The sequence below is a fragment of the Dreissena polymorpha genome, chromosome 13, assembly GCF_020536995.1.
Source record: "Dreissena polymorpha isolate Duluth1 chromosome 13, UMN_Dpol_1.0, whole genome shotgun sequence".
NCBI lineage: Eukaryota > Metazoa > Mollusca > Bivalvia > Myida > Dreissenidae > Dreissena > Dreissena polymorpha.
Genome location: NC_068367.1, coordinates 25565429 through 25590486, shown reverse-complemented (window position 1 = coordinate 25590486; position 25058 = coordinate 25565429). Strand labels below are relative to the sequence as shown.

Below are 25058 nucleotides of genomic sequence, written 5' to 3'. Positions count from 1 at the left end.
ATAGGGCTGAATTTTGGCCCAAAATTTGACAAAAAACAAAACCACTTCAGCAAATAGCAACCCATAGGCAGAGTTTCCTGATAGCAAACTTAAAGCAAAAAATTCTTCCAATAGCAAACTTAAAGCAAACAATCTTCAAATAGTAAACTTAACCCTTTACCGCTTAGGTATGCATTTTGACGCATTTGTTGTCCCTTAGAAAGTTAAATTTAATTAAATACCTTCCTTTCTAAATTCAAGTTTCAAAGACTTCATTTTCAACTCTTAGTTACTGATGACCAGCAAACAGCATAAAACCTGAACAGACTGCGAGTTACTCGCAGACTGTTCTGGTTTTATGCTGGTTGCAAAAGCCATTTTCACTTTGCTTCTTATGGGGAAAAGGGTTAAAGCAGAGTTTCCTCCAGTAGGGCACCTGGTGGTTGTGGTTCTCCGTACAAAGCTCCAGATGTAGGCCTTCCGTGCACAGAGACTGGAGCAGAGCAATCCCTGGAAAATAATCAAGCAACAAATGCTGTAGTCATTTACATTTATTTGCATGAAATTTTGTTTTGTTGCTATTTAATGATTTTATGGTGGGAGGTAAAATTTTGTTTTTTTTTGGTCCAGAAACAAGACCTGTGTTTGTGAAGCACGATGCCCCCTACTGCTCTTTGAAGCTGCACAGCAGCTATTTTAGAGAAAATTGTCCAAGTCCAAGGCCCATAACTTCGCCAAAAATCAATGGACTGGAATGAAACTCACACTTCATATGTTATTCATGTAGATAGACTCACATACCAAAAATCAGCTTAATATCTAAGGGGTTGCGTAAAAAACCTCCGGAATATGGTTTATTGCAGAGAAATTTCCTAATTCCTAGGCCCATTACTTCGTCCAAAAATCAATGGCCTAGCATGAAACTTAAACTTCATCTGTAAGTCATATAGGTATACTCACACACCAAAAATCAACTCAAAATCGGAAAGTCGGAAAATTGGAAATTGTTGCGTAAAAAACCTGCAAAAAACGGAATGCCGGACAGACAGTTGGACTGCTGTATGCCACCCTACAATTTAATAGTACAAAGACACCAAGTAATGGTTCTACCCAGGAACAGACTCAGGTGTCTCAATAACCATAAAGCTTTCAACACTTTGAAGGGAAAATAAATATTAAACTATTATGGCACCCATTCTGTCAGTTTCACTTCTTTAAGGTAATACAAACCACTCTTCAATCATTTCAAGTGCTTTTTTATGTGAAGCATAACTTTGGAGGTCTAACACTGTTAAATTATTTATATTCATCAGCATGACATTTCGTGGTTTCTCAAAAAAGGACTCTTTCAAAACAAGAACAGTGGATTTCTGATTTTGAAAACAAAATTGAGGAATTGTCATTAGTTGTATTGTGATTAGTTTGTATGATATTCCTAGATTGGTCATCCAACAAAATAAAAGAAAGTTATTGTTGCAATAATAATAATAATCTTTCAGTAATCCAGTGGTTGTTATTGATTGAGCATATTTGTACATGTCCAGCGTATCGATAATAAGATTCTTGACCAAAAAGCATGTTACTTAATAAGCAACATGTTTTTGGAGGTCCATTATATTCAAATAAATGTCATATATTTGCTGTCCTAAATACCTACCCCTCTGCTCCATGCGATTGAATCGCTGCACCCACTGGTTGAGTAGCAGGTTGTAGTAGCGGGGCGTCTCGAAGTACTTGAGGTATTTGTGGGTGGAAGGCGTGGGAAAGACCCTCTGAAACCCACCCTTCCTAGAGTCCTCGTCAATGGACTCCGTGAGGAACCGTACATCGTCCGGAGTCAGGATGTCCAGTATCGTCTGCTGTACTTGCTGAAAAGGTAAAAAACTTTTGCAATTTTAAACTAAAAAAGTACATAACTTCTTATATTTTAAACAAAAAAGGAATTCATTTATCAATATTAAAGGAAAGACAATAACGATTGCAATTGCATAACTTTACATCCTGAGCAAAATAGATGCCGGTTTGAGGAACTTTACATCATCGGGATGTCCAGCATAGTTTGTTATACTTGCTGAAAAAGGGACATAACTTTTGCAATTTTTTAACAGGAGATAATAACAATTGAACTTGCACGACAATATGTCAAGTTTTTTCCCCTTTATTTGCTAAAAAAATTGCATAACTTTTGAAATAGTTAACGAAAGATAACAACAATGCCCGTCGTCCGGCGTCAGTATATCCAGTATAGTCTGCTCTACTTGCTAAAAAGGGGGCATAACTTTCGCAATTTTAAATAAGTTATCACAACTGCACTTGTAAAACTTCACATGGCATGAAGAACAATACATGCGGGTTTGAATGTTAACTTTGCAGGACAATTTTGGGTCTACAGACAGACAGAAGTTTATGGTAATTTAGGTACGTGGATATTGCCCTCTACGTTGTAGCAGGGTGTACAATCAGATGTTGAGAACTGTGTGAATAAGTTGCTCCAAATTCAAATAATTCATAAATATTTAGAACTACAATGTTGTAAAGATCAGTCTGGGTTTTGAAATGAATAACATGCCACTATAAATGACCCTCCTGATAGGCTACATAACACTATATATATTTACCATGACATTATACCGTTGACTTAAGCAGGTCAACAATATAAACAGGTTACACAGCAATAAGTTACTACAGGTATGGTGTCCGTCTGGCAACCAGGGGGTCAAGTGCTCGGGATCAAGGGCTCGATCCCCACTGTGGGAGCATTCTTTTTATATCCCCCCAAAGACACCAAGTACTGGTTCTTTCAAGGAAACAGACTCAATGGCGTCTGAAGCTTTCATCGCATAATCAAGCTTAAATAAACAGGTTAAAAATAAGTAATTATAGGCTACATTACACTATATATTTACCTCATCTTGATACCGCTGGCTATAGTACGCATGCTTTGCTCTCTCATCTGGGGAGAGTTGCTGACTGAACAAGCGTTTGTCCATGCAGACATTATTGGGTGGCACATAATTGCTGAAAATTAATGAATTTTTATCCCAAAATGTTCTACATATTTAGCATATCATGCATTTTAACTAACATAATAGCTTTCTTGCATTGTATTGTAGCTATCTAGCATTATTTGAAAGCTATCTAGAATAATAAATTGATACACAAAATGGACTTAGATTGTGTTTATGATAACCTAACACAAGAGAACTTGTTACAGAAGTGACAAACGTCATTCAACGCCATAAATAACAGGTAATTTCTTAAAACTTTGTTTAACCTTGAATACTAAAAATTGCACTGGCACAGATTCATATGATAATGAGAATGCATGCAATTTTTAATGTTCAACGGACAAATTATTTCTAAAGGCAATATAATGTAGGAACCAATGTCTGGACTGTCAAAATAACGTAGGTATGTAAGAACAAATGTCATGGCTGTCAAAATAATGAAGGAACAAAATGTCTGCGTTGTCAAAATAACTAGGAACCATTGTTCCTGCTGTCAAAATAATGTCGGCCTGTATAGCCATTTTGGGGATTTTTTTTTAATTCAATTAAATGGCAAATGAGAATTTTGGACAAATGGACAAAATGGAACAAATTGGGATTTTTTTATCAACAAATATTGACATATCAGGACAAAATCATATAAAATATAGGTATATGTTATTTTTGCAATTTCAGTTTGAGATCATGTCCATTTGCTTAGGGATTGGGTCCGTTGTACAACATGTTATAAATAGCAGAAAAAAACCTGGTTATATCATGTGTGATGTGTATCCGGATTAAGGCAAATAGGTTGTTTTTTTTTAATTCAAGAGTCCGAAAAAGTTATGTCATTAAACATTTGAAAAAATCTGGGTGTCTGAAAAATTGGCAGTCCCAAAAATAAATTTTGCTAATAAGAGGGTGTCCAAAAATTTAATAAGAGTTTCTGTAAGTTAAGAGTAATTACTGTATGTTACCCAAAATTATTTACACCTCTACCTAATGCACTGAATGTTATTACTGCCCAAAACTACTGCCAGTTTTGTTTTTTACAGAACTGCCTATGGTACAGTGGTGAATAAAAATGTCTTATTAATGTGCAATTGATTTTTGAAACCATTATGGTGAACTAAAAGTGTTTTTCTAAATAGCAGCATTATAAAATATGTCACTCTAAAAAAAATCAAACAGTAATCAAGTTTCTTTAAAACTGCAAAAATGACTTGACTCGTGTAACCTGACATGCATTAAAATAATGCACCTATTATAGCTGATTATCGTCTTATCTTTTGTGTTCAAAGGAACTAAATGCATGACATGCTTTCTTGTCAGATCACCTGAGATTATCAGCAATTACTATCTAGCGACTTAATAACTACAATTATACCAATGGCCAACTTTATGGCCCACATTCAAATGGTAAAAAAATGATCATAGAAAATGTAGCCAAAGTGGATTTTGCCCTGAAGTGTATCTGATCTAACATTTCCAACACACTGAATTCAATAGAAAGAAATTACTGATTTAAATTGATGTGCACTCTGCAGTAAAGATTCAATAGCATTTAATTTGCTCAATCTTTAAAAAACCTGAACTCAAATTTAGATTGCTACATTTTTTCTCATACACAGATAATATAATGCCAGGGAGGGTTTGCAACACCTGCAAGATATAAACTTGCCATATTTAATATCAGTTTTTTTCTTCTTTAGCAAGGGACTTATAAAGGCCACTTCCCCACAGAGAAAGGCCACTTTCCCAAAAAGAATTTCTTTAAAATGATGCAATATTCCCCAATTTTCAAGCTTACTTTTGGAAAAATTTCCACTTTCTCAGTTTTGTCGATTATTTGTTCCCAAAAATGGAAGGCCAGGCCCTTTCCCAAAATCAAGAAACTAAGGCCCTGTTCATATGCATTGTTAATTATAGAGAATTGGCATAGTGGATATAGTGTCCCCTTAGCAATCTGGAGACTGTGGTTTTGATCCCCCCTTAGTGAGAATTCTCAAGATTTTCTCAAATACAACAAGTACTAGCTTTACCCAGGATATGGTCTCAATTTCTTGATAAGCCTTAGGTTTAGGTGTAACAAAATACTTCCATGAAATCCGAAAGTAAACAAGCAAATTTGTTGAAATGATATCCCCTGCCAAATAAAATTTTTTAATGAATGGGTGCATATCCCTTGATATACGGTACAAGTTTTGTGACCAACGGACAGACTGACGGACAATGCAATTTTATACCCCTCCGCCTTTCGCAGGGAATTACAACACCAACCAATTTGTGATCACATCTAAGCCATTAAGTAAGTTAGGTTAGTGTACCACCCAAGCTGTCCAGTAAAGAGCACATGTTTTTTTTCTGACTAATCAGCAATTTACATACAGACCTCTATACCCATTTAAACCTGTCTATTTAACACAGAAACAAATGGAGCATTTGTGATATTATCCGATAATCTCACAACATCTCATTTGTAACCCGGTATCTGTCTCATAACAATTATAATTTGATGACTATGGGTAATGGCAATTGAATAGTTTTTGTCAACACTGTGTTTTAGATAAGATTTACACATTTAAAATGTCAGGTGAGGTCGAATTACCCACAATATATAGGAAATACAATACCATATAGTTATTGTTTGAAAATGCAGGATGTTTTCAAGGGTTTTGTAGTCCAAATATATAGCAGTGTAACCGATAAGATCTTTTGCCATGATTACATGTAGGCAGGACAGAAAACTGTTTTTAAGAGCTAACTGGAAAAAACGAAATCAAAACAATATTAAATAACGGAAAAATTTAATCTATGAAGAAACAAAAAGACGTTTATACTTTTTATCTTTTTCCAGTTTCACCATTAAATATTAACTGTTTCAGATACCTTGAGTGAATACTGAACTCACACCTCTTGACTGACACAAAATGAACCTCTTTCAAAAAGATGATTATTGAAAGATAGTATTATTGATTTATGTAGTTAATTATTCAAAGTAAAAAATGCTTCAAGATTCATACTAATAGCATGCATAGCAAAATCATTTTTTTAAAGATGGTTCTTTGTTCTCAATTGTACAGCACAGTTTAAAGTCATAAATTTATTGTCATGAGGTCAAAGGTCAACAAAGCCTCAGATCAGGTAGTGTAACAATCAGATGTCAAAGGTAAATACTACATAAAGCTGTGCATGTGACATGAGTTTAAAATTCTCCTAATTATTATCAAGTCCAAGGTCAACCGAAAGCCATGAGGTCAAATGCTTACTGATTACCATGAGGTTAAATGTAAACTGATTGGAATAAGGTCAACTAATTGGCATGAGGTCAAAGGTCAAACCATTGCCATGAGGTCAAATGTAAACTAGAGAACATGAGGTATATGATAAACTTATTGGCAGGAGGTCTAAAGTAACAAAATTGACATGAAATAAAAGGTCATCTAATTGACATGAGAAAAAAATCAACTTATTTGCATGAGATCAAAAGTAAAGTCATTCGCATATGTTCAAAGGTCAACTCAGTAGCATTAGATTAAAAAGGTCAAGTCATTTGCATGGGGTCAAAAGTCAACTCATTCGCAAGAGATAAATGGTCAACTCATTTGCATGAGGTCAAAGGCCAAATCATTTGCAAGAGGTCGAAGGTCAACTCACCTGAGATCTGGAGGGCCGCTGGTCTGAGGTGCATGCGGCACGACGTCGTGCTTGTCGGGCACTCGCATTCCAGAGATGTTCATGAGGTCTTTGATCATCTGACCCTTGATGTTCACGTCCAGCTGCGAGTTTGAATGCAAACTGAAAAAAAAACGCAATGATTAATACGATTTTTAATCATTAAATCTGAAAGCAACATTAGTGTGACTATTGCAATCAAAATATTTTATGTATAATTGAGATTTCAAATGCAAACTGTGGAAATAAACACAAATAATAAATGCTTTGGATCATTAAATCTGAAAGTGCCGTTAGCGGGAAAAACACAACTAAACATAGCTGGTAGTTTGAATGCAAACTGCGGAGAGAAAACCACAAATATTTTTTTGGGGGATAATAAAATCTAAAAGCACCATTAGTGTGATTAAGAAAAACAAAACTGTAACTTTGACTCAACAAGCAAAATAATCTGATATTATTAAACTGATTTGTAATTTAGGAAGCGCTAAAGAGGAGTAATATATCCCGCCCCCACTAAAAGGGTCAACAAGCAAATTCGTTGAATTGATATCCCCCGCCAATATACTTCTGGACACAAAAGTTTTCTGGACAGATGGACAACGCCAACGTGCATCATCCTCTTATCCATGTATATATACTCATACCAAGTTTCAATGAAATCCGCAAAAGCACTTCCAAGATATGGCTCCGGACAAACAAAAAAGCATTTTTTTCAAGATACAAAGGGCCATAACTCCATTATTATCCGATGGTGTACGATGCAATTTATATGTTGGCGTGCATCATCCTCTTATCCATATACATAATCATACCAAGTTTCAATGAAATCCGCCAAAGCTCCTCAAAGATATGGCTCCAGACACACAAAAAAGCATTTTTTCAAGATACAAAGGGCCATAACTCCATTTTTAACAGATGGTGTACAATGCCATTTAGAGTGCATCATCCTCTTATCCATATATATATATATACTCATACCAAGTTTCAACGAAATCCGCCAAAGCACTTTCAAGATATGGCTCGGGACATAAAAGTGCCGGACGGACGGAAGGATGGAAAGACGAACAACGCCAAAACAACATCCCTCCGCCTATGGCTTATTTATTAAAATAACTTCAAACCATTTAAAATAAACTTGGCATTGGAAGAGGTAAATCTGATAAGCTAAAAAGTTTAAATAAGTAAAATTCTGGTAGTTATAATAAGGATATAATTGAACCTCACTCTGGGAAATAAGCCCGCGCAGTCTGCACAGGCTAACCAGGGAAGATAAGCCAGTGCAGCCTGCACAGGCTAATCAGGAACAACTCTTTCAGCTTTTAAGGTATTTTTCATTTCAAGGAAGCATTTTCTTAGGGAAAATTAGCCTGTGCAAAAATTAGCCTGTGCGAAAATTAATCTGGGACGACACTTTACCGACATGTATGAAATCCCATTTTCCTTGAGGGAGGCTCAATTATTGCCATAAACCTCAGTTACTTTATAAATTCCTATTTAACGGACAGACCTAGGTGAGATGTTGACTTCTAGGACCCACGGCTTTAAGCTCTCATCCAGTAGAATGTCAAAGCCAAACAACTCATGAACGCAGTAGCGACTCTTGCAGTTCGCTTTAACCAAGCTGTTCACTGGGCCGTCAGCGCTGTAAAATGTGTGTGTTTCATAGTTTATTTAAGAAATAATCGACGGGTAACCGTTGGTTATTGCGGTAATAACCAATGGTATGGAGTTCCGATGTGTAGGAATTAAACCACGAGGGTGTAGCCCGAGTGGTTTGATAACAAGCATCGGAACAACATACTGTTGGTTATTACCGCAATAACCAACGTTTACCCGTCGATTATTTCCATTCTAACACGATTTCATTAAGAAGTTATCTGCGATTTAAAGGTTATAAATGAGAATTATATTAACCGAACGTCCTCCATTTTTCCGCGAAAATGTGACGTCACCACAACAATTAAAATCAATTGACGTCGTCTTCATTCATAAACAGTGCGCGGACAATCAAAGTGACGTCACTTTGAACAACCGTTGGTATATTGGGGTAATAACCAACAGTATTTTTCCTTCTTTGTATATAGAAAACAAGTCACGTGCCGTGGTAGAATACCACTCAGAGGCAAAGTGAATATGGCTGTGAGCAAACAGCATAAAACCAGAACAGCATGCGAGTAACTTGCAGTCTGTTCAGGTTTTATGCTGTTTGCTGCTCATCAGTATCTACATGTAAAGGTTTGAAATGAAGCCTTTAAAACTTGAATCAAGTAAGAAAGGTCTTTAGTTAAATTTAACTTTTTAAGGGACTACAAATGCGTGAAAATACATATCTAAGTGGCAAAGGGTTAACAAATCTGTCTGCATGTATCGATGGACATGCAGCGGTGACCTTTCCCGGAAAAACATTAAATTTTAGAGCTAAAGTAAGTCCGATAAACTTCAGCTGCCCAGGTATTAGCCAAAAATATCATTTGATTTTAATGGACCAATACACGGTGGCCAATAGGACCTTAATGTACATTAGTAGCAAATAAGTACAATGTTTAAATGACATTATAACGGTGGGTATATTTATGTTTGATATAGGACATACACCTGGTGACAACGACACAACAAGATTAATTGACAAATATTATCGGTGTAGAAACAACATGCACATGTGAAATGAAATACATGTTTGTTACAACTACTAAAACAAAAAGTACGCTGGGGACATATTGTGTGTCTTAAAATATTTATTTTTTTCTATTATTTAAAATGCACTGAAATTTACTCAAAATAATATCTATATAGAGACTATTTTAATTAAATTCTAATTGAAGCTTTACACAGGAGAGTGGTTATATGTGATTAAAAAGCAAATCGCAAAGTTCGAAAGTATCTTTTTTTCACTAGTTCAGTCTATTTTTAAGGAAATTTGTGATTACAAAAAACAATAATTGTCATAGTACTTGTGTAAATGTTGTTGTTTTTTATTTTGCATTTGAACAAATGTCAAATTTCAATGTTTGCAAAAAAGTTTCTTTACAAAAAGAACACATCTGAAAAAACAAGGAGACTTAAATACATTTTTTTAAATTTTATTGTGAAGTTAGCATTGGTACTTTCCCTGTTGGCACCTGAATACAAACAACACCATGATGATGATTACACTGAATACAAAAGTGCTACATTACAACTCACTAACCATTCTCCTATCATCTGAATTAACATCTGAAAAAATATATACATGATGCACAAAGAAGTTTTCCAGCCTTGCAACACAATGTATAGTATTTTCATTACCAAAATGCAAACAACGAGAAAACGTCTTGATAAATGTTAATAAAGTCCAACTTGTGTTCTAAGTGTCCACTTTAAAAAATGTTGCTCGTACCACAAAATGGTCTTGATATAACTATATTGGTACCAGACTATTGTTTTACAAATGAATTACACCAACTAAAGGCATTTGTACCAAGTGAAGATCTTACAAATGTTGTTTATACCAACTAAAGGCCTTGGTTCCAAATGAAGGTCTTACAAATGTTGTTTATACCAGAAAAAGACCTTGGTACCAAATGAACGTTTTACAAATGTTGTTTATACCATCTAATGGCCTTGGTTCCAAATGAAGGTCCTACAAATGTTGTTTATACCAACTAAAGGCCTTGGTACCAAATGAAGGTTTTACAAATGTTGTTTATACCATCTAATGGCCTTGGTTCCAAACGAAGGTCTTACAAATGTTGTTTATACCAGATAAAGGCCTTGGTACCAAATGAAGGTCTTACAAATATTGTTTATACCAGATAATGGCCTTACAAATATTGTTTATACTAGATAATGGCCTTACAAATGTTGTTCATACCAGATAATGGCCTTACAAATGTTGTTCATACCAGATAATAACCTTACAAATGTTGTTCATATGAGATAATGGCCTTACAAATGTTGTTCATACCAGATAATGGCCTTACAAATGTTGTTCATACCAGATTATGGCCTTACAAATGTTGTTCATACCAGATAATGGCCTTACAAATGTTGTTCATACCAGATAATGGCCATACAGATGTTGTTCATACCAGATAATGGCCTTACAAATATTGTTTATACCAGATAATGGCTTTACAAATGTTGTTCATACCAGATAATGGCCTAACAAATGTTGGTTATACCAGATAATGGCCTTACAAATGCTGTTCATACCAGATAATGGTCTTGATAATGAGGTCCTTCATGCTCTCCCAGATAGCATTCGTATTGATTCCCTGCCGCTTCATGTAGTTCCACAACGCCTTCAGACTCCTGTCATTCAATTAAAAAGAAATCATTAAGAAATATTGGATTCTCTACCTTATAGCCATCATCCCATGAAGAATGGTTAGTTAAAATAGAGGTGATAATGCATGATACAGGAGATTCCACGTTCTAGAGACTACCCGGATTTTCAAGTGTTTTACCACAGAGTGTGATTGATTTTCATTCCTCTACAATCACAACCACTTGCCACTTGTGACCTTGACTCTTAAAATTTGTGACGTTGACACATACCACTTGTGACCTTGACTATTTGCTCCATGACAGTTACCAATAGTGACCTTGACACTTACCAGTTATGACCTTGACACTTAGCATTTGTGATCTTGAAACTTATCACTTGTGACCTTGAACATTACCACTAGTGACCTTGACACTAACAACTTGTGATCTTGACAGTTATCACTTGTGACCTTGACACTTATCACTTGTGACCTTGAAACTACCCATTTGTGACTTTGACATATACCACTCGTGACCTTGACACTTACCACTTGTGACCTTAAAATTTACCAATTGTTATCTTGCAACTTATCACTCGTGACCTTGAAAATTACCATTTGTGATCTTGACACTTACCACTTGTGACCTTGACACTTACAACTTGTGATCTTGACACCTATCACTTGTGACCTTGACACTTATCACTTGAGACCTTGAAACTTACCGTTTGCGACCTTGACACTTACCACTTGTAACATTGACCTTGAAACTTACATTTTGAGACCTTGACACAAATCATTTGTGACTTAAAAACTACCACTTGTGACCTTGAAACTTACAATTGTGATCTTGACACTTATCACTTGTGACCTTGACACTTACCACTTGTGCCCTTGACACTTACCACTTGTGCCCTTGACACACAGTATCGTCTGCATTGGCCTGGTAGTCAGCATTTCTTTTGTTCACCGAGTAGTTTGTCAGGTGCATGAACTTGTTTGCGAGATGTTTCATGGAACTGGAATACCTGGAAGGAAAAAATGTTCAACTTGATTAGCCATTTTCTGGGACAACGGGGCTTACTGCATGTGCCTCAAGTGACATCCAAGATTAGCCAACGCAGTGTGCACAGGCTTATCAGGGACTACACTTTCCTCCTAAACCTGATATTCACTAAGAAGAGACTTCTTTTTAACAAAAAATCCATAAAAGTGGAAAGTGTTGTACCTAATTAGCCTGTGCAGACTGCACAACCTTATCTGGTAATTAGCCTGTGCAGACTGCACAACCTTATCTGGTAATTAGCCTGTGCAGACTGCACAACCTTATCTGGGACAACACTTTATGCACATACACTTAATACTTAAGTTGGCTGTTCAGTTTGTTGTAACTATAGTTGGGGATTCAGTTTGTTGTAACTATAGTTGGGGATTCAGTTTGTTGTAACTATAGTTGGGGATTCAGTTTGTTGTAACTATAGTTGGGGATTCAGTTTGTTGTAACTATAGTTGGGGATTCAGTTTGTTGTAACTATAGTTGGGGATTCAGTTTGTTGTAACTATAGTTGGCTGTTCAGTTTGTTGTAACTATAGTTGGGGATTCAGTTTGTTGTAACTATAGTTGGGGATTCAGTTTGTTGTAACTATAGTTGGGGATTCAGTTTGTTGTAACTATAGTTGGGGATTCAGTTTGTTGTAACTATAGTTGGCTGTTCAGTTTGTTGTAACTATAGTTGGCTGTTCAGTTTGTTGTAACTATAGTTGGCTGTTCGGTTTGTTGTAACTATAGTTGGCTGTTCAGTTTGTTGTAACTATAGTTGGGGATTCAGTTTGTTGTAGCTATAGTTGGGGATTCAGTTTCTGTCAACTTTATGTACGAAAGTTTATGTTCTTTTTAATTATTTAAGCATACTTCATTGAGGCAAATCTTGCAAGTCCGTCTTCAAACACGTAGAGCCGTAGCGGATCGAACGAGCTGACATACACATAGACTCTCATGTCAAACTTGCTATCGTTGATAAGGTAGGGACGGGCAAGATACCTGAAATCATACAAAATAATTATAAATTGATAAATAATTTTTAAAAATCAATTTTTAAAAACATTAACAGTAACACTCCTTAGACTACAATCTGCACACAATAGGAAAGCAATACTTGTCCTAGGAAAACTGGGCTTCATGCATTTTAGTATAGTGTCATCCCAGATTAGCCTGTGCAGTCTGCAATTTTCCCCTTAACTGGATTTTCCTTAAGAAGAGACTGCCTTTAACACAAAACTTAATAAAAGTTTACACCGTTGTTCCTCATAAGCCTGCGCTGACTGCACCACAGTGGACAGGCTAATCTGGGATGACACTTTATGCACATGCATTAAGCCCTGTTTTCTCATAACCAGACTCATACCTTTGAACTATCACCGGCCGTTTCTTTGGTACTTGGGTTAGTTTGCTGATAACCTTGATTCCGATACCTCGAGCAGAAGCTGGCTATGAAAAAGAACAAATTTTGTCACATTGCAAACTGTTCATGAAAAAAATTAAATATAATAACTCTTAATTTATAAAATCTTACATTCCGTCACAATTTCAATGCTAAAACTCACATTTATGACAGTTTAAACAGGTACAAATAGAAAACAGCCACTGATTACAAGTAATTTTGCATTATATATATATATATTTGTTTGTCTTAATTTTGGAGCCTTCTCAGATTTCTAAGCCACCAAGCACTTTTGAACCTAACAATTTTTCATTTCGCAATCTACAAAGCCTAACGAACATGTTGGTATGTTAAACTCTTATGTTTATGATCGGAGAGTATAAACATGCGAACATTTGCAAAATATTCTGGGTGGCTGAATCTATAGAAAAGGTTGAACCTAAAGGGAATGAGGATGGTCAAATCTATAAGAATGGATAAGTCTATAGGAAAGGGTGGAGGCCATATTTATGGGAATGGATGATCTAATGAGAATCATAGAAGCATAGAATTCTGTGTATGTCGTACTGTTTTGACTATCCATTTCTTCTTTGTACTTCAGGGGTGGTATTCCAGAAACATCTTAAGTTATTTCTTAAATAATTTCACTTAAGTTCAAAATTACAATGTCTTGTATTTCTTTACTTAAAAAGAAAACTCTTTTTTTTTTGGTATTCCTAAAATAACATTGGCATAATGATGTTATTTAAATGTATATCTTGATGCAAATATATTGCAATATGAAACACTTTAGAAAATTTCCCAATTTAAGGATAAGAATAAAATTTGACTTAAGATGCTTCTGGAGTACGACCCCAGAACACAAATTACAGAAGTTTTATCAGAAGTATGTGACAATTTGCAAAACATTGGTAGTGGCCTAATCTATAGGAACATACTGGCTTGACTATCCATTTTTGCTTTGTACTTCAGAAGAAAAATTACTTAAGTTTTATCATAAGTATGCAATGTTTGCAAAATATTTTGAGTGGCCAAATCCATAGGAACGTACTGGTTTGACTATCCATTTCTGCTTTGTACTTCCGTCTTCAAAGGCTCGTTTCAGGAGCTTTGAGTCATATGGAAGGCAGTAGGTCTGCGGGAAAAACCCAAACTCCTTCTTCCCGAAGTGGACCTGCATCTTTGAGAGGTTACGCCACAGTCTATCTTTGCGACCAATTTGGAATGAACCTGGGTAATGGTTCAGCTAAAAAAAAAGAGGCAATACGGTAAAACGTTTAAAAGCAAATACTAGATTAACAAGCAAATTTGTTGAATTGATATTCCTCCCCACATAATTTTGTTTGTGACAGGTGGAGGGATGGACCAGGGATCATATTTTCCCGCAACATCAATCGGTCCGGATATAAATGGGGAAAAGTATCCAAAAATGTATATCCAAAATCATGACAAATTACCTTAATATATATATACCATTGATTTTGCCATTCATGAAGGTGGTATATACATGTACAAGTAAAATTCCCTTAGGCATTTTTTTAAACGGAACGAGTTTTCTCGACTGGTTTTATCATTTGGTATTTCATTGTTGTTGGTGTGCTGCTTTATCAGACTTTTTTCATCGTTGTCAATATTATTAATCTGTGTAAGTCTATACCGATGTTTTAAATTGTTGTCGATTCGATAATAGCTTACAAACATGCACTGAACCAAACAAATGTCTGTGCGTAGGATCGCTACTGACAACAACAAACCAAATAATTAAGAAATAATTTGTTGTCAAATAACCCACGGCCGATAGTTTAGATGCGTAGGGATTTAATCACAAAGCGAAGCATTTGAAACCACGCATCTAATTTTCCAGTTGTGAGTTATTCAACAACAAAGTATAAAATACACGAATTATTTCGATTCTAACAAGGTTTCACTAAAGATTTATTCAATGTATATTATTTTTCTTGTGTACTATTGTATGTGAAGTTCCGCCCATAAAAATAACTTTCGGCTGTTCTGTCGATCAGATCCGCGACTTTCATCATATTATTTTACCGGATTATTACGCTGGTGGAAAATGTATCGGCATGTTTTGTTTAGTTACAGCGCGTGCATTCAGACGCGTCTTTTCAGATGCGTCTTTAATACGCTGTTCACAAGTTTTTGATTCTTGGTCTGACATGCAATAAACCCGTCCTGACCGGTTCAGAGACTGCAGCGAATGGTTTATCACATCTAATCGAGATAAGAATGTCACTAGGGTGTGTTAGCATGTACATGTACACTGTGTAATCTATTTTATGACATGGGAATTTTTATAGCAAACAGACTGTTAAGGATTTTCAATCGGTCTTTCATGACCCCAATCGGTCTAGGACTGACAAAACCGAAAAAAAAAGATCCCTGGGATGGACTACACAATTTTAGTCAAAGTGAAGTGATTTTTGACAATCCAAAGCCCCACGGCCCCATTTCGAGAATAGTAAAAAAAACACCAACCTTCTGATACTCTCTTAAAGCCTTGAATCCTTGAGATTTCATGTGCTTTCCCCAGCAGCCCAGCCAGTCATGGTTGCGTTTCGTGATCCGAAATCCTGATCGCGCCAGGCAGTGTTTCACAACGTTCGGAGTTATGGAGGTTATACGCCATTTAAGGTATTTTCTCACTTCCCATGGTAGTTGCTCAACTGAAATCAAGTCATCAAAATAACCGGTTAGCATGAAAAAGTTCAAATTCTTATATTATTACTCAAGACCACAAAAATGTTTCAAGCAAACTTATATGAAAATGAGGATCTAAGCAAGACTGGTTTAAAATTTACCAGTACAGAGATTTTAGGCTTGTGCTAAATTCATTCAATAGGAATGCAAATAAGAAAACCAGTCTGCAAAAGTCATGGATATATTTAAGTTTTAGAGACCTACTGATTAAGCCACATAAACATATTCTACATAAATAATTTATTAATCTAGCAATACCTTTGTCGCCCTCAGCAACGAAAGTCACGACTGGCGGAATGTTTGGAAACAAACTCTTGGTCAGTGGAGGCTTGATGCTTCTATCGGGCGAGGCCGTCTGAGATCGACTGACGCTGATGACCTCACTTTCTACAGCGCTCACGGGTCGTGACTTTAGGCGTTGTGTCGAGGTTGAGGGGCGTGACATGCTACTGCTAGTGAAGGAATACCCATCGGACTCGCCTGGAAATCAGGTGTTTGTTAACCCTTTAACACTTAGATACGTATTTTGATGTGTTTGTAGTCCCTAAGAAAGTTAAATTTCATTAAAGACCTTTCTTACTAGATTCAAGTTTTAAAGGCTTCATTTCTAACCCATAGATACTGATGAGCAGTAAACAGCATAAAACCTGAACAGACTGCGAGTTACTTGCAGCATGTTCTGGTTTTATGCTGTTTGCACATAGCAATTTTCACTTTGCCTCTTAGTGGGAAAGTGTTACCCCAGCTGTCATGCTCACATAGAAAGTGAAAATGGCTATATGCAACTAGCATAAAACCAGAACAGACTGCGAGTAGTGCGCTGTCTGTTCAGGTCCTATGCTGTTTGCTGCTCATCAGTATTTTAGGTTTGGCAATCAAAACTTTAAAAACTTGAACCAGGTACTGTATTAAAGGTGTTAAATTTATTTTTATGGGATAACAATTGCGTAAAAGTGTGCATCTGGGTGGTAAAGAGTTAACACATGCTGCCATTAAGCTTTGCTAATGATTTGAGATATCTTTACCAAAGCTTCAACATTTTTTCCTGCAAAACAAAGTGAGAATTTATTCATATTGATCTTTAAAGTGAAACAAGAGCTGTCACCATAGGATGACATATGCCCCCTATAAACGCTTTGATAGAAGTTTTAGCATTTTTCGAAACCTAAACGCGGACCCTAAGTTCAAGGTCAAGGTCACAGTGGTCCAAATTTGTGTGCGTATGGAAAGGCCTTGTCCATATAAACATGCATACCAAATATGAAGGTTATATCTCAAGGGACATAGAATTTACGAGCATTTATCGAAACCTAAACGCAGATTTTGAAACCTAAACGCGGACCCCAAGTTCAAGGTCAAGGTCACAGGGGTCAAAACTTTTGTGCGTATGGAAAGGCCTTGTCCATATACACATGCATACCAAATATGAAGGCTTTATCTCAAGGGACATAGAAGTTATGAGCATTTTTCGAAACCTAAACGCAGATTTCGAAACCTAAACGCGGACCCTAACTTCAAGGTAAAGGTCACAGGAGTGAAAAATTGTGTGCGTATGGAAAGGTCTTGTCAATATACACATGCATATTAAATATGAAGGTTATATCTCAAGGGACATAGAAGTTATGAGCATTTTTCGAAACCTAAACGCAAAGTGTGACGGAAAGACGGACGGACAGACAGACGGACAGTCCGATCACTATATGCCCCCTTTTCTTCGAAAGGGGGCATAAAAAATACACTCAAAGTGGAGTCAGAATATTGTCCAAAACAAAAATATACTGAAGAAGTTTTATGATAAAAACTCAGCCTGCTTTCTAATCCAACATAAACAATTACAATTAGATTCAGCCTACTGTCTTACAGAGCATTAATTAGGTACAATTAGATTTATTAAAAGAAGCTTGAGTTTGCGAAACATGTATGCCCCTGACTTACAGACAATTAATAAATGTGTGCAATTGTTGAAATATTTTTAATATTGCATGTTCAGGTGACCTTCAACTTTAATCTCTTGATCCTAAAATAATACTACTAATCAGATTTATGTAAAAACAGCTTGAATAATAATACTCATACCGTCGGATCCTCCAACGAAGTCATCATCTAGATTGTCCACGATGTCATCTTCACAATCTTCTGGGAAGTCCTCGTCCTCATTTTCATCCCCAAGTAGGCTGGCCTCCCCATCACCTGGCATCCTCTCCCTGTACAATATAATCATTGATCGGAATAAGACATTAACCCTTTCCCACTTTGAAGCAAAGTGAAAATGGCTATGTGCAAACAGCATTAAACCAGAAAAGCCTGGGAGTAACTCGCAGTCTGTTTAGGTTTTATGCTGTTTGCTGCTCATCAGTATCTAAGGTTTGGAAATGAAGCCTTAAAAACTTGAAACTAGTTTGAAAGGTCTAAAATTAAATGTACTTTTCTAAGCGACTACACATGCATGAAAATGCGTATCTAAATGGTAAAGGGTTAAACTTGGAATGGTCATCATGGTGGTGATTGTTTAGCACATAACTAGCACATAATTTTTGTTCTAAATGCATTTTTGTAATTTTCTTTCTATAGTCTTTGTATTAAAATCATTTTTCCAGGACCATCATGTCATTTAAGTATGTGAAACTGCCCATCAAGTCCAAAAATTACATAAAATAGACCACAAAGTAAATAAAGTAAATAAAACTGACCATCAAGTCCATAAATTACGTAAAACGGACCACCAAGTCCATAAAGTAAATAAAAGCCACCATCAAGTCCATAAAGTATGTAAAACAACCATCAAGTACATCAAGTATGTTAAATAAACATCAAGTACATAAAGTATGGAAAATAACCATCAAGTCCATGAAGTCTATACAACTGACCATCAAGTCCATGAAGTCTATACAACTAACCATCAAGTCCATGAAGTCTATACAACTAACCATCAAGTCCATGAAGTCTATACAACTGACCATCAAGTGCATGAAGTATGCAAAACTGACCATCAAGTCCATACGAAAGGATGTAAAACTGACCATCACGTCTATTAAGTATGTAAAACAGACCATCAAGAGCATAAAGAATGTAAAACTGACCATCAAGTCCATTAATTACATAAAACTGACCATCAAGTTTTTAATGTAAGGACACTGCAAGGACTCGGTCACTTCTTACCCTGATGGAATTTCGGACTCATCATCTGCTGCTTCATCCAATTCTGACCCAGACGTAAAATTTGTGGCCGACCCCTTTTCAGCTCCTCGAAGGAGTTTGGAAGGCGCACCAATGGCTGGCGGGCGTTGTTCGTGAATCATAATATCTGCTTTCGACTTCTTGCTATAGTACATTGTTCCCGATGAAGAACTGTCACTGGACAGTTTGGAACTACTTGAGTCGCTGCTCTGGCTTAAGGCAGCCTTGTTTGCCTTATTTGGCTTATTTATTACAGAGGGAGCCATATAAGTTATGCCTTTCGGCGGCTCCGCTTTCACGGTTATTATAGTCTCGCTAGTCTGTTGAGTTTTGGTTGTGGCTGAAATTACAGGTTTTGGATTCGCCACTTCGTGGTACGGTTTAGTGGGAGTGTAATTCAGGTTCCGAACTGGCATCTGCGAATCTGGCATAACAGATTTCACGGCAGAACCCGGACGCGGCAGCGAAGAGACTGGTTTAGCGTACGCAACAGCCTTTGAACTATTTTCCGAGCCCACTTCTTGAGTTAAGGGAATCGAGCTCAAGCTTGAGTCCACATTCTTTGCAAGGGTGCTATTTTGAGTCTGTGAGGCTGCAGATACCTTTACAGGACTAGAAGAGGGGCTATTAACACTCTGATTTAACAACTGTGAACTACTTGAAGCAGGTATTGCTTTTGACGCCGGTCCGAACTGATTCTTCGGTCCACTATTTTCTTTATTATTTGACTGACCGTTCAAACTAAGGTCAGTTTCCCGTTCTAGCTTTGTCGGCGGAATTTCTTTTCTAGGACTCGCGGTGGCAGTAGATTTCGTCGCTCCAGTTTTCGATGCTGTTGTTTCCTCGCTAGTTTTTTTCGTTGTTGTAGATTTCGCACCGGAGGTCTGTGCAGGAGTCTCCTTTCGCAAGGCACTCTGGGGACGCATGAACGCGTTCATTGGATAACCAAATACTGGTGTTCCTTCTGGTCCGATATTAAACATGGCGTTGGGACCCGATTGCATCTGAGATACGCTGTTGGTCTTCTTGATCTTCTGCTGCTGTGATTGAAGGTCACTCGCGATGTCTTTGGCACTCAGCGGGCGGGCATATGGGTTGCTGTGACCCTTCGTTGTGGCAGATTTTGGGGCAGCATTTCCACTTGAGGTGGACGAAACGTTAGTACCTGAAATAACATCAGATATTGGTTACATTTCAAAAGGTTTTAATAATAGTTTAAACCATTTTATCTAAGCTGGATTGCATGGAAAACCTATAGCGTACTGAAACGCTCTCCAGTCTGTTTCCTGCGTAGAACCAATACTTGATGTCTATAGGCGAGATCTAAAGAATGCTCCCACAGTGAGTATCAAACCCGTGACCTCTCGCTCACTAGGCCGACACCATATCCACTACGCAACCATACAAACATTTTTGTTATATTTGGAAAGGCTTTAACAAATGCGGGGAATCACATGGTCAGATTTGAGAAAAAAAGGCCGCCGATGCCTCGATTCGATGGAGAAATCATCAGGAAATCGCCAAATATTCCATGAGTTATCCCCACACTCAGACCAACCAGCGGAAAACGGTTGATACTCGCTGAAACCGCTTCCGGCTGGCCCTATGATAGGCGTTATCTGATTAAAAGCAAGTAAGTAATAAGGTAGATGTACCTGTTTGAAGACTCAATTTCTCCATCGAATCGAGGCATCTGCGGCCATTTTTTCTCAAATCTGGCCATGTGATTCCCCACATTGTTAACAATCATTTTTACCATTTTTACCATTTTATCATTTATGAAAGAAATAAAATTTGACTTCAAGTTTTCTGGTTGTTTATGTGGTTCAAAAATAATTGTTATCAACAAAAACAATCAAATAAAAAAACAAAGCCAATCAAGTTATGAAGTAAAAGTAAAGACAGCTAAATTTAATTCAGTCAAGCTGCAAGATTGCAGGGGTGTGCATAACAATGAAAATGGCCGTAAAAATTTGTCAAACAACAAAGCCACTAACAGATCGACTGTATCTATTATGACCACCAGCAGATTTGCGCAAATGCTTATGACTAGGCTTGCAAGCCCTATCATGTTTGGATTACAAGGACCTGTCTAACATCTGTTAAAAAAGCCACTGAAATAACAAGGTGGCATATTTTAATGGGAGAATAATAGCAGTGGCTAAATATGCCTTTATAATAGGAAAGCGCTGAAAATTAATTATACCAGTGGATGATTTAACCAGGAGCTACAAAAAGATTTCCTCCATGGATTGAGAGGGTCTATCTATCTTGACCTCCCAGTGCTGTAATTGATATGGCATATGCCTTGATACTGAGGGGTCTATCTATCTTGACCTCCCAGTGCTGTAATTGATATGGCATATGCCTTGATACTGAGGGGTCTATCTATTTTGACCTCCCAGTGCTGTAATTGATATGGCATACGCCTTGATACTGAGGGGTCTATCTATCTTGACCTCCCAGTGCTGTAATTGATATGGCATACGCCTTGATACTGAGGGGTCTATCTATCTTGACCTCCCAGTGCTGTAATTGATATGGCATACGCCTTGATACTGAGGGGTCTATCTATCTTGACCTCCCAGTGCTGTAATTGATATGGCATACGCCTTGATACTGAGGGGTCTATCTATCTTGACCTCCCAGTGCTGTAATTGATATGGCATACGCCTTGATACTGAGGGGTCTATCTATGTTGACCTCCCAGTGCTGTAATTGATATGGCATACGCCTTGATACTGAGGGGTCTATCTATCTTGACCTCCCAGTGCTGTAATTGATATGGCATATGCCTTGATACTGAGGGGTCTATCTATCTTGACCTCCCAGTGCTGTAATTGATATGGCATATGCCTTGATACTGAGGGGTCTATCTATGTTGACCTCCCAGTGCTGTAATTGATATGGCATACGCCTTGATACTGAGGGGTCTATCTATGTTGACCTCCCAGTGCTGTAATTGATATGGCATACGCCTTGATACTGAGGGGTCTATCTATGTTGACCTCCCAGTGCTGTAATTGATATGGCATACGCCTTGATACTGAGGGGTCTATCTATCTTGACCTCCCAGTGCTGTAATTGATATGGCATACGCCTTGATACTGAGGGGTCTATCTATCTTGACCTCCCAGTGCTGTAATTGATATGGCATACGCCTTGATACAGAGGGGTCTATCTATCTTGACCTCCCAGTGCTGTAATTGATATGGCATACGCCTTGATACTGAGGGGTCTATCTATCTTGACCTCCCAGTGCTGTAATTGATATGGCATACGCCTTGATACTGAGGGGTCTATCTATGTTGACCTCCCAGTGCTGTAATTGATATGGCATACGCCTTGATACTGAGGGGTCTATCTATCTTGACCTCCCAGTGCTGTAATTGATATGGCATACGCCTTGATACTGAGGGGTCTATCTATGTTGACCTCCCAGTGCTGTAATTGATATGGCATACGCCTTGATACTGAGGGGTCTATCTATGTTGACCTCCCAGTGCTGTAATTGATATGGCATACGCCTTGATACTGAGGGGTCTATCTATGTTGACCTCCCAGTGCTGTAATTAATATGGCATACGCCTTGATACTGAGGGGTCTATCTATCTTGACCTCCCAGTGCTGTAATTGATATGGCATACGCCTTGATACTGAGGGGTCATGGGTTCAATCCCAGTGGAGTATGTGGCAAATTTGGGGCCTTTACTCAGCCCCATTCCCAATGTCAAAAATTACATTTATCTTTCCCAAATGACTGCCATCAATTGAAGGTTTTCAAACAATTATTTTTGTTGTAAATAAAAACCAAACTTGACCCATCATAAATTCATTTAACCTATCATAATGTTACCTTGACCCAACAAAATGCTTACTTAACCCAACATCATGTCATTTTAACCCAACAGAATGTCAAATGAACACAACATAATGTTAACTTAACCAAACATAATTTAAGTTAACCCATCATGATTGACTAACCATACACATATCTCAGTTTCTCCTAACAAAAAGCAGTTTTGTCGTTCCATATAGGCTGCCCATAAAATACATATAGGATCTGGCACAAGTTGTCATATCATACCATATTTTATTAAACGAGTTAAGGAATTTTGTTAGTAAGCGAGCCTTTGGCAAGCTTACTAATGAATTTCCTGGACGAGTTTAATCAAATATGGTATGATATGACGAGTGTCAGATCTTTTTTATCGCATGCTTTTAAATGAGCAAATTAAATAAATATTTACACAAACATAATGATAAATCCCGAATGTTATTTACATTTCGTGACGTCATTTGACGCATTGCAGCAAAATAACAAAATGCGATTGGTCAATAAACAAAAACTAAGCCAATGAAAACGCTTAAAAATGTTATATTACACATGTGTTATATAAAAAAAATATGTAATGGTTGTATTACATGGGAAACAGGGTATAGCATGTGATAAAAAGGTGGTGAAATTTATCAATCAGTACCAGTGGCTGCTTTAAGAAGTTGCTGGGGACTAGGTGGCGGTTTCATGGTGGAACGGAACGGCGTTGGCATGGTGCTGTTGGCTGAGGCATTGCTCAGACTGCTGTAGGCGTTGCGGGCGGCCTCAGCATTGCTTCGCACGGAAACTAGGTCAGCATGGTTGAACAGCTGGACGGGCTTGATGGAGTTGTTGCTGTATTTTAGCATGGGCTTCTGGGTCTGAAAGAATACAAGAGAAATTTTGTTAAACAGGTGGGCCTTAAAATATTCCAGAGCTCTTAGTAAACAACTGCACATTTTTGCCCAATCTGGAAAAGTACCGGTACAAGTGGGAAAAATTAGCATGAAAACCCCTGAAATTTGAATTTTTTGGTACTGTTCATTATCAGAAAGACCTGGGGCCTTATTCCAGTAGCTTCTTAAGTTTTCACTTAAGTTAAGAAATTTCTTAAATAAATTTCTTAAGTTAAATTTGAAATGTAAAAAAACAAAACATGAGACGCTTATTTATTCTCTTTAAAAAGAGTTAAAGGAAGTTAACTTAATTTTAAATATAGGAGAAAAAATACACAGAGTAAAGAAATTTATTAAGTTTATGAAGCTACCAGAATTTAACTTAAGTGAATCTTATGTTTAAAGAAAAAATGGCGGAGATAAGCAAAAATATTGCGCAACATTTCAACTTAAGTTATTTTTTAACCTAAGAAGCTACTGGAATACGGCCCCAGTACAATGTCATGTAACTCACAGCTGGCAATGCATTTTAAAAGTAATCAATCATTGGAGACTTGTTGAATGAAGATACATCAGTTGATAAAATACAATTGAGCTCTAAAAAATGAAGTTTGAATATTGCTTTATGACTATTTAAGATGATGTACAATGTATGGATCATAGTATTACCTGTGTCATGGCCAGGTGTAGTTTCAAATAATTGCTTGATACATATGTATATACCATAATGTACATTTTTTTATACAATGGTATTGGAGTCGTCGAAATATATGTTTTGCAAACTTTATAAGTTGCTCTATACATTATAATTAAAGAAAACTACCGTACAATAATGCCTTTTCTTTGCATATTAAGTATTTTTTTAAACTAATTTTATTATTGTACAAGTATATTGGTTTTTGACTTGAGTAAATGAAAATTTCATTAAACTCTGAAATGTACCAAGGGAATGAACGCTATTGATGTGTTTGAAATTATGTTTAAGCAATAAAACAATCATTTAAACAAGTATGTTTTATTGTATGTAAAGAATTAAGAAACATGATACTTAATAATACTGAATTAGACAAACAGTGTCATTAATAAATCAATGATTCTGTAAAAAAAAATCACAACTACTCTCA

At 36.9% G+C, this 25058-nt stretch overlaps 1 protein-coding gene across 8 annotated transcripts in view; it reads right to left on the bottom strand.

The window, feature by feature from the left end:
- LOC127856446 (tubulin monoglutamylase TTLL4-like) overlaps positions 1-25058 on the bottom strand; it is an 87989-nt gene that overhangs the window by 27560 nt on the left and 35371 nt on the right. For all 8 annotated transcript variants that reach the window (XR_008038034.1, XM_052392654.1, XM_052392656.1 and 5 more), the window contains exons 3-17: positions 23703-23919; positions 19204-20386; positions 18121-18248; positions 16303-16524; positions 15823-16010; positions 14381-14575; positions 13294-13376; positions 12801-12929; positions 11794-11916; positions 10836-10934; positions 8152-8286; positions 6624-6764; positions 2886-2997; positions 1637-1847; positions 416-489 (exon numbers count right to left, since the gene is read on the bottom strand). Coding sequence is in view for 7 of the 8 variants with exons in the window: in XM_052392654.1 (XP_052248614.1) it covers positions 416-489; positions 1637-1847; positions 2886-2997; positions 6624-6764; positions 8152-8286; positions 10836-10934; positions 11794-11916; positions 12801-12929; positions 13294-13376; positions 14381-14575; positions 15823-16010; positions 16303-16524; positions 18121-18248; positions 19204-20386; positions 23703-23919 (3240 nt within the window). In the remaining variant the exon portion in view is untranslated. The remainder of the gene's footprint in view (positions 1-415; positions 490-1636; positions 1848-2885; positions 2998-6623; positions 6765-8151; positions 8287-10835; positions 10935-11793; positions 11917-12800; positions 12930-13293; positions 13377-14380; positions 14576-15822; positions 16011-16302; positions 16525-18120; positions 18249-19203; positions 20387-23702; positions 23920-25058) is intronic.